Raw genomic sequence first — 10,471 nt, 5'->3', positions numbered from 1 at the left:
TCCCCTCCACCTGGTCACCCAGTCCAGAGACATGCCGTCACCTGCCCTGCCTCCTCACCCCACCCAGTCAGCACCTGCTGAGTTCTCAGAGAGTTGTGGTCCCCCCACAGTCCCCCTACTCTGCCCCCACTCTGCTCCCCCAGCAGCCTCCTGACATCTCTGACTCTCATCGCTGAACCATCCCCTCACCGTGGCCAGCCAGTCAGAGGAATGCACATCTGATACACCATTTCTCCTGCCTGAAACCCTTCGGTGGTCCCCAGTGTCACTAGGATAAAGTCTAGACTCCCTGGTATGACACAGCATCTGGCCCATCCTTACCTCTACCCATATTACTCACCCAACCTCCACCCCACCTGCCAAACTGCCATAATTAGGCTTCTGAAATACTACCTTCCAGCTCCTACTCATGCATGACCACAACATCCCTCTTCCGTGACCCCCCTTCTTCAGCCCTGGGCACCCACTCCTACAAGCAGTCCTCGCTGTGCGCTGTGTTGTGTGCACCATGCAGGTGAGCACCAGTGTTCACAGGTGTGTCTCTGCTCCAAGCCCCAGGCGGTGTGGGGGAGGGGCACTGCCACCGCTAGAGCAGGGTCAGACCTTGAAAGCCCCAGCGCAGCGCCTGGCCCACCCAATGAGTTCTGTGGGTCTGTTGAAAGAAGAAACTAGCCAACCAGCCGTATTAGACCAGAGAGCAGTCACTGCAAGGAGACCAGCCAGGATCGCAGAGACAGCACAAACCAGAGGGAGAGGGCTGGTGGCCCAAAGCAGGGACCGTCCTATTCCCTCCCTCTCCCGCCCTCAGCCCGGCCTCCCAACTCCCTACTTCGCGTGTCTACAAACTGAACGCCCACTCTCTTCGCCTCTCCACTGCCCAGGTTCACCACGCTGTGTCCTGGGTTCTCCAGTTCCCAGCGTCCTCCCCTTCACCTGGGGGGACTTAGCTGAGCCGGGGGGGACTGGATCCCAGCGGGTGGAGCGACCAGGTGAGCTCTGAAAGGTGGGGCGGGGCGGGGGCGCTTGGGGCCCCACCCCGGGATCCGGTGACGCCGGGACTGGAATTTGACACCGGACGGTGGCAGGCATGAGGCTGCTGAGGGATGGAGTTGGGCCCGGCCCCCAGACACGGCCCACGGGCTCCGCCAGCAGCAGGTCCCTGGGGCCCAAGCCCTTGCTACGTCCTGGACCCAGAGCCCTGCACCCGAGGTAAGCCAGTCTGATGGCCCACCCCTCATCTCAGCCCTGGGGCTAGGGAAAGCGGGCAGGAGAGTCCCCCACCACTTTCTCACATCCTCCCTCTCCTGGGCCCACTGCGCAGCTCTTCGCCCCTCCCAGCCCCTCAGTTCCTCTGGTTGCTGGTCAGACTGTGCTAGCCCTGCCGGCCCACTGTAATGTGAGGCTCCCACTGCTGCTATAGGGTGCAGACTGGCTGCCAAGGCCACGCTTTTGGCTAAAAGAGTCACTGCCAGGTGCACAGCCCCTGGGCATGAGCCTTTGAGCTGCGGAATAAAGTCCAGCACTGGTCCCAAGGAAAGTGCCTAGAAGAACACCGTGCAGGACCCCATGGTGAGTATGCAGCTGGTAGATGGGTAGATGGGGAGGCAAGGGCTGGAGGACCAAATGGCCCCAGACCACCAGGAGGGCGACAGGGCCTACCTGCCCTCAAGAGACCTGCTCACGGGGTCCCCCTAGCACAGAGGATCCTGAAGGCTGCCTTGCCTGGCTTTCCCTCCATCAGAGAGAACAGTCATTGGCCTGGCCCCGCAGTCCTCCTATTCAGTTAGTTGAGCACGCCTAGACCTGAGATGGAGGGAGGCCTGCAGAGATCTGGCTCACAAGTATGCAGACATTCTGTGTGCTGGGGGTTACGAGTGCAAGTGACGGGTAGGACCCAAAAGCATGCCAGCTAGTGAGGGCTCATGAGGGCTCATGAGGGCTCTGAAGCCCCAAGGGGTTTTTGGGAGTGCCAGCCAGTGTGGACTCATGGAGCCTGGTGGGGCTCAGGAAGAAGAGCTCATGGGGGAAGCTTCTAGGAGCGGGGCCAGGCTGTCGGATCCACAGGAAGGTAGAGGGACCAGACGTCGACCAGCTCTCAGGGCGACTCAGCTCTCGGACCAGGCTTGAGAGGGGGTTTGACTGGCTGGGAGTCGCTCAGGCCTCAGTCTGGCTGAGGGGAAGGAGAAGCCCACCCCCCTTTGAGTCTGCATGCTTGGCAGACGCTGCCCCCTGGTGGCCATAGGGAGCCATGGCCCAGGCCCCATTTTTTAGAGGGCCCATCAGGCCCCACCATCTGCTGGTTCTTGGGACACTGGGGTCAGAAGGTGTGTCTAGGTCCGAAGATCACAGAGAAGCAAGATTCAGCAGCACTGGGTGGGCGACACAGGCTGAGACCTGGACCTCACTATTATCTCATAGCTTGGGTCAACCAGCAAGCACCCTCTTCTTCAGGCCACAGCTTCCTCCTGTATGGCATGGAGAGAAAGTTGTCTGTGGTACCAAGGAGGCCCAGCTACTCCCCTCTTCAGCTCCAGCCCTGCATCACAGCGCAGAAAGGTTTTGGGGGTAGGGGGACAACTTCCAAACAACTCCTTCCCCTCAGCTGTGTGAGTAGCCTTGTGACCTTAGACAATCATTGAGCTTCTCTGAGCCTTGTTTGCTCATTTGGAAAATGGGAATTATACTGTTTACCTTGTGAAGTTGTTAAGGACAGACAGAGAACAGATGCAAAGCACCAACACGTAGTTAAGTTCCCAAAGCAGCTGCTTCTCCTGGGTTGCGTCCACCTATTCAAGTCCCTTGTTTCTCGAGAAGCTGAAGTGGAGGGAAGGACCTTCTCAAAGAATAACTCATCTCTCAATGTTCAAGCTGCCTCAAGAAGAGGGTGGGGGAACAGGTCAACTAGGCTGATGGGAGATCCTGGTATTGACAGAGATGGAGCCTGGACATGGAGGGCCTTCTGTGCTGCCCTGCTGGGCCCCGCCTAGGCGGCAGGTGAGTGCTTCTCCCAGTGACTCCCACCTGGTATTGAGGGAAGGTGGCTTGACTGGGGAGGGAGAGCAGGGTTTGCCCTGGGCAGGTGTCAGAAGTGAAAAGGTCAGGGAGTGACCAGAAATATAAAGGAAGGTTAATGCCTTCAGGTGATTTCTATTCTAGGTTCACTTAGGCAGCAGACCCATATCCAACAACTAAGCCCTTCCTGAGCTCCCCCCACCCCACCCAAATCTAGCCCATCCTCCATCCTCTCCGACCTCTGCTGCCCCAGCCTCTCCTTGGGCTCCCTCCACCTTGAAACCAGCAGGATGCCCTCTTCCTCCCTGAGGCTCCACTTTGTCTCTCTGTGCAGCCTGCTCTATGGCTAACCCTGGCCGCTCTGGTCCTGCTAAGCAGTGTCGCTGAGGCGTCCCTGGGCCTCCCGCGCGGCAGTCCCGCGACCCGTGAAAGCCCCGCGCCGGCCCCAGCGCCCCCCGCCGGTCACCTGCCAGGTAGGTGAGAGGGCAAAAGGGTGGGGTGGTGGCGGGGCTGGCCCAGGACCCCAAGCATGACTCTGTCTCATTCTAGGTGGCCGCACGTCCAGTTCCTGCAGCGCAAGAGCCCGGCGGCCGCTCCTCCGGCCCGCGTCCCCGCCGCCCGCGCTCTCGCCCTGGCCCGCTCCTTCCCGTGGGAGCCGCGCAGCGCGTGTGGGGGGGCGAGGTGGCCAATCGAGCCGGAGGAGCCCCGCTGGGGCCGCTCGGGGCTGCCACCTGCACTCGCAAGTAGTGCCGGTGCGTGCACTAGGCCTGGGCCTCGACTCTGATGAGCTGGTGAATTTCAGCTTCTGCAGCGGCTCCTGCCGCCGCGCTCGCTCCCAGCACGACCTCAGCCTGGCCAAGCTGCTGAGCGCTGGGGCCCTGGAGCTGACCCCGGGTGTCCGGCCGATCACCCAGCCCTGCTGCCGACCCACGGGCTACGAGAACATCGTCTTCATGGATGTCGACAACTCGTTGACGACCGTAAACCAGGTTTCAGCCACGGCCTGCGATTGCCTAAGCTGAGAACTCTCTCCAAGGATTTTCAGATGGCACCTTTACCCCCGGGGATCTTCCTTCCTGGAGGGGACCAGGGCTTCAACCAAAGTTGGACATCACAGGCCTCAGCTGGGCGAGTGATGAGCATCAACCTTGACAGATGGAGGGAGAACTGACCACACAGTCCTCATCCTGTGAGTCACTGGTGTGACTCTGGTGTCTGTCAGCCCTACAGACACCAGAGACCTCACTGTGGAGACCTTAGCACCCTCGCAGACTCTGGCACTGACCAGGCCACAGACCCAAGACTACTCCTCTGGAAAACCCAGCCCAGGCCCTGTGGGGACAGAATCGGAGGAGACCCATTGCAATCACATTGCTGAAATGCCTGGGCTAGAGCGGGCCTGACCCTCACTCCTGGGAGCTGGATCCCTATTTATTATTTCTAAGTTATTTATTTACATGTGTGGTTTGTCAAATCCTTTCCTGGGCAGTGGGGTCTGCATGGGTAGAAGCAACTGGCTGGAGATCATGCTCTGACCATCCCACTCACAGCTGTAGGCTGACTCAGCAGTCACAGGCCTGGCCCAGGTCTCCATCTGCTTCCTCCACTGTAGCTCTGGGACATGGGGGACATGGAACACAGGGTGGGAGGCAAAGGTTCATTCACCAGTGCTGGCAGGCCAGCTTACAAACCCCTGCACAGTCCCCAGCACTTGGGGCTTCGGGTTACTGGTAGAGAAAGCCTTACCCTAGTGACCTCAGGCATGCTCGGGGCCTTGTTTAATGGGTAAAGACACAGAATACCACACTTTGCCCCACCCCAGTCATTGATCAGTGTTCTACCCTTAGGGCACCCTGACAGGTGTATTCATTGCCTCCGCTTGCAGCTCCAGGATGGAGAGCTCACTGCCCACACTGCATGAAGCAGTAGAGGACAGAGACCAATGGGAGTGCAGCTTGGGGGATAAAGCACAAAGCACCAAAGGGCTAAGAATGCAGGAAAAGACTGAGGGGTCCAAGAGGGACCTGCCTCTTGAGTGATGAACAAGAATATCTATTCATTCAACAGATATCTATTAAGTACTTCTTATATGTCAGAAACTGAGTAGACATCAGGGATACAGAAGTGAAAGGAACATGATCTCTACCCTTAAGGTGAAACTAGGAGAGATAGACATTAAAGAATCACATAAATAATTATTTAATTTCAATTTGGCAAATTGTATGAAAAAGAACAAGAAGCTAAAGAGTTACACACCAGCACCTGGAAGGAAGAAGAGGTTAGCACTGACCCTGGCTTTCCATACTGTCCCTGTCATCTCCAAAGAGTCAGTGCAATCAAGCTAAGCTCTTCTGCATGTCCCATAAAACCTTGTTTCCTGGGTCCTATGACTTTGTCCTATATGATTTTTTTCTTTGGAAATAAGAGGGACATGTGCTTGGAAAGGATGCTGAGTCGAGGAACCAGAGGACATCCAGAAGGGCTGTCAGAAGGCCGTGGGATCTGATGGTCTGGAGCCAAGGAGGGAGGTTTGGACTGGAGGTCGAATTGGCAGCTGTGAGCACAGAGGCAGTAGCTGCAGCCAGGGTTCAGGAAGCACCATGAGAGTGAAGTGGGGTGAGGGCGTGGTCCCTCAGGCATTTGACACTGGTGACCAAAATTCCTTCCAAACTGAAGTGCCTGCCAGCTTTGGCACAGGTGCTGCTTTTGCCCAGTCCAGAGTGAAGAGCTGGCAAGAGCGGAGAGCTGTGCTCATTCTGGGCCAATGAGGGGGAACTAGCCTATGCTTCCACTTGTCTGTGTTCACTGCCCCAGGACTAGGTGCTCCTAATACTTTGGTGCTCTCCTGCTACCTTCAAACAACCCCCTGACCTCTCTCTCTTCCAACTGATTCAAGATCCTCAGTTTCCAAACAGCCCCCAACCCCCCTGCAAAGAAAAAGGTGCCAGTGCCACACAGCTTGTACACATCTCATAAAGAGCTGGGCCCTGGCCCTAGTTGAGGGTAAAGGGGGTCATCCTGCTAATTCTAGGGTCATTGGGGCCAGGGAACCCCTGCTGGAAAGACTTGAAAGGTTGGCATAGTTCTCATACCCTCCAACCCCCAAACTTCAGTGGACATTTCTTCTCTCAGAGCCACACTTAAGGAGATAGATGGAAGCCATCTCTGACAACATTCATAGCAAGAGAGGCAGGTTGGAACCTGAGACAAGTTTTGGCTCTCAATACTCCCTAATTGCCAGTCCTTGAGGGAGTAAGGTTCCCCCAACTCAAGGATGCATTCTGGGCCCCAGGGAATTCGTGCCCAACATCTCACAAAGTCCCAGATGAAATGGCAATTTCTCCAAGAGGAACATTCCCACAAGAACTAGTCTCAGTTTGCAGCTCACAACAACCCAAATCCCTCAATATACACACAAAAGCTACTTTCCCCAAAGGAAACAAGAATTGCACTTCTCTGTCTATAACTTAGCAGAGGTCACCTGGCACATGACCAGGCAGACCACTTTCACCCCTGGGGGCCACAGATGGCCCTAGTACCTGCATTTTCAACTGTAGTCTTTGTTTCACATTTACAGACTGTGGTCTTCTCAGAACAATGGTATGGTCTCCTCCAAAGGGATATCAAGTCATCACCCGCTGTAAGAAAACTTCTGGCAGCTTTGAAACGACCATTTTTCTGCTTTAGGATGTACCCAAAAGTTTCCTCTAGGTTTGTTTCATTTAAGAATCAGGATTTAGGGTTCCATGTGCTCCCCCTTCCCTTGCCAATTGCTTTCCTCCTCACTTGCCCAAGGATTGTCATATTTCCCCTGGCTGGAGACCCCTGTGATAAAGTGTCTGTGGACTGGCTAATTGAGGTCTCATCTTGAAAAGGACAAGATGGGTAGAAAGCTAAGACCAGAAAACAGATCTAGGAGAATTGAGTCATATGAGATCACCTTTCTGTTCACAGGAGTGCTTCTTAACCTGTGTTTGGAGTTGTAGAGTCCTTAGAGAATATGATGAAAGCCCTGGATCCTCCCCCACTGCCCCCCCCAAAAAAAAGATGCTTGAAAACCACCAATATGTAAATCTGATAAACAGTTTTAGGGGGTTTCCAGACACTGATGCTCATTCAGATTCCCTAGAGGTCCATGGCTCTCAATGTATCATGTCTTGTTCTAGATACTATTAGTAAATGTCCAACTGTAGCTAGATGAACTCCTCCATCTGTACTCAGGACTCCATATCAGGGCTCTCAGTCTCAATTATTTACAAGCTTCTCATTCTTCAAACTTATTTTTTAATTGAATATCCCCTTTCCCTCTGCATTTAAACTTGCTCAAATATATCATGCATTAAACAAAATTGACACTGTGATTACAAATATACATACATATATAGAAGGTGGGGCAAAAGGAGGTTTACAGTTGTTCATATAATACAATAATTAATAAGTAATAAACAAGAATAAACTCTTGTGTTTTGTGTACTCACAACTGTAAGCCTACTTTTGCCCCAGCCTGTACATATGCATATATTTGCTTCCATGTCTCCTCAGCTCTTGCTGAGGTCACCAGTGACCTCATCATTACTAAACCCAGGGGCCACTGCTTAGCCTTGTTCTTTGAACTCTCAGAAGCTGTCAAATTTGTCATCACTCCTAGAAAACCTGTCTTCCATCCACTGTCTTGAACCCATACTCTCTTGCTTTTCTCCCACCCCTCCAGCTGCTCATTCACAGGCTGTTCTTAGGCTTCTTTTCCTTTCTCCACCTCTCAGGTGTTCCTCAGGACTTTAATATAGTCCTTCTTTTCCCGTTCTACCTTCTCCCTGTGTGACATCATCTATGCCCATGGTTTCAGGCACCGCTTCCATGCCGATGACGGTCACACTGTTCTCTCCAGCCTGGACCTTTCTCCTGAGTTCCAAGTCTGTATTTCCAATACTTCTGTCTGAATATCCTCTGAAACCTCAAACTTACCATGTTCTGTTCGCTCCTTCAGATCCAGTCACCGTGCTTCTCTATCCTGCTCTGAGCTTCCAAGCCTCACGTCAACGCTCTCCCTTGCCGTCCAGCTTCCCAACCTCTGCCAATGATCCTCCTGTGTGAATGGCACCAACCTTCATCCAGTGACACAGCTAGACACTGAGCAACATCTTAGACTCCTTGAGCTTGGTCACTACCCTTACCCTTTGGTCTTTAGTTCTTTAGATCTTGGCGGTCCATCCCCTATTCTATTGAAGCTTTTGAGAATGGTTTATGGCTCGTCCTCCTAACTGATCTCTTTGTCCCCAGTGTCAACTCCTTCATGTCATTGTCAACCCTGCTGCCAGAGAAGTCACTATTCTCTTAACATTGACTACTAGCTGTAATGCATTGGGCTAGTTATAGGAATTTAGAGGTCAGCCAGAAACATGCTCTGCTATTAAGGAGACCATAGCTGGAAGTGGAGGTGGGGGAAAGGTGTCGGGTTTAGCAAATAAAAATAGAGAACATTGTCTGGCCTGTGGTGGCACAGTGGATAAAGCATTGACCTGGAACGCTGAGGTCACCAGTTTGAAACCCCGGGCTTTCCTGGTCAAGGCACCTGTGGGAATTGATGCTTCCTTCTCCTTCCCTCTTCTCCCTCTCCCTCTTTCACTCCTCTCTAAAATAAATAAATTTTAAAAAATACAGAACATCCAGTTAAACTTGAATTTCAGATAAACAATAAATAATTTTTTTTAGTAAGTGTGCCTCATGCAATAATGAGGTGATATTCAAATGTAACTGGGTGTCCTGTATTTTTTCTGGCAACCCTAGGGGGAGGTAAACAAGTAAGCAGAACAATGCAATCAATCATCCTAAGTCCCCCAGTGGGAGCGGGAGTGGGACCAGCATCGTTATGTATGTCAGAGTAGACGCGGGTCCTACACACAGAGGGAGAGGAGTCAGCACTTCCTGAATGGAAGGGGAAGAAGAGCCACCGTCTTCATAGAGCGGGTGGCACGTGAACCAAGCCTTGAAAATGGAAATATCTGCACAAGGTGGGTAAGGGGCCCTGGGCCTGTACTGTTATCCTTCCCAGCCTTCACTGCCTCTTAGCTCTAAATTCCCCCCTTTCACTGACCATGTCTACTAAGCCTGGGTCTCAGCCTTGGGCTGGGGTAGGAGTGAGGGCCTCTCTATCTCAACCTTAGGACTCTGCTATTCTTAAATTCTTTAGAGTTCTCTTCACTGCTCACTAGCCAACCCCTCTTTACTTCAATCTCCTGTTATAATTCAAAATTCTTGTATTAAACTGTCCTGGTGTGCTCACTGTGTGGTTTCTCCTGATCAGCCACAGCCCGATGCAGAGCCTTCTCAGGAGAGGCAGTAGCATGAACAAGGGCAGGGAAGTGTGTGTCCCGGGCTAGCCCAGCGATCCCATGCAGAATTGGGGCAGGGCCCTCATGGAGACAAAGGGCTAAAGAGATTATGAAGGTCTTTGAATGCGAGATCAAGAAGCTCAGACTTTGTCCTGAGGGGAGCCACTGAAAGGTTTGAAGTGGGATCTGCCAGAGGTGTGTTTCAGCTGGAACACTGGCTGCCGCGTCTAATGGGGACTAGAAGAGGCAAGGCGGTGACAGCAGTTAGAGCTGCTGCAATGAAAACTGTCGAGGCAACAATGCTGGTCTTGATCTAGAGCTGAAGCAGCGTGGACGGACAGGAGAGAGGTGAGACACAGTGAACAGACTCCCTGATGCACTGGTTGCGAGGGCTTGATGAAAGGGAGCGTTTCCAATGCTCTAGCTTGGGTGATTGGTAAGAAACATAGGGGCTATAGTATTTTTAGCTTGTGATGGGAGTAAGGTGTGGGGGAGGGCGTGAGTTTGGTTTTATACATTTCAAATCTGAGGTTCCTATGACACCTTCAGGAGGCAAAGAACCTGGTGGCAGCTGGATACAAGGGTCAGGAACTCAGAAAAGTCTGAGCAAGAAAGACCTGGGCGTCACAGCGAAGAGCCGAAGGAGTGGTGAGATACTGAGGAATAAGCAGAGGATAAGTAAGGCCTGGAGAACCAACATTTAAGGAACAGGGAGAAAGAAGAGGGGCAAGCATGCAAAGGAGACCAAAGAGAGTGGTCTAGAAAGAAACAAAGCAGAACAGGGGGAAGGAGTGGTCAACAGGGCCAAATGCAGCAGAAAAATCAAGTCACATAAGGACTGAAAATGCCCATTGGGTTTTCTTGCAACATGGTAGCCTAGGGACTAAGCTAACCTTGCTGAAAACAACTAAAAATACCAGACAGCCTGACCTATGGTGGCGCAGTGAATAAATAGCACATCAACCTGGAATGCTGAGGTAGCCAGTATGAAACCTTGAGCTTGCTCAGTCAAGGCACATACGAGAAGCAACTACTATGAGTTGATGCTTCCCTCTCTTCCCCCCCCTTTCTCTCTCTCTCTAAAAATCAATAAATAAAATTTTCAACAAAAATAAAAATACCAGACA

At 52.6% G+C, this 10,471-nt stretch overlaps 1 protein-coding gene across 2 annotated transcripts; it reads left to right on the top strand.

Moving 5' to 3' along the window:
* The first annotated feature begins 1,082 nt into the window (after positions 1 to 1,082).
* ARTN (artemin) lies at positions 1,083 to 4,394 on the top strand. 2 transcript variants are annotated; one of them, XM_066265033.1, is made up of 5 exons: positions 1,083 to 1,209; positions 1,421 to 1,569; positions 2,869 to 2,994; positions 3,347 to 3,485; positions 3,562 to 4,394. In XM_066265033.1, exons 3-5 carry the CDS (start codon positions 2,935 to 2,937, stop codon positions 4,032 to 4,034), a joined length of 672 nt encoding a protein of 223 aa, XP_066121130.1. In that variant the 5' UTR covers positions 1,083 to 1,209; positions 1,421 to 1,569; positions 2,869 to 2,934; the 3' UTR covers positions 4,035 to 4,394. The 2 variants fall into 2 exon arrangements, with proteins under 2 accessions (XP_066121130.1, XP_066121131.1); XM_066265034.1 differs by lacking the exon at positions 1,083 to 1,209 and having other exon boundaries at positions 1,544 to 1,569; positions 2,815 to 2,994.
* Positions 4,395 to 10,471: the final 6,077 nt, after the last annotated feature.

This window comes from Saccopteryx bilineata, chromosome 3, assembly GCF_036850765.1.
Source record: "Saccopteryx bilineata isolate mSacBil1 chromosome 3, mSacBil1_pri_phased_curated, whole genome shotgun sequence".
NCBI lineage: Eukaryota > Metazoa > Chordata > Mammalia > Chiroptera > Emballonuridae > Saccopteryx > Saccopteryx bilineata.
The sequence above is the reverse complement of the archived record's forward strand: the minus strand, read 5'-3'. Positions and strand labels throughout refer to the sequence as shown.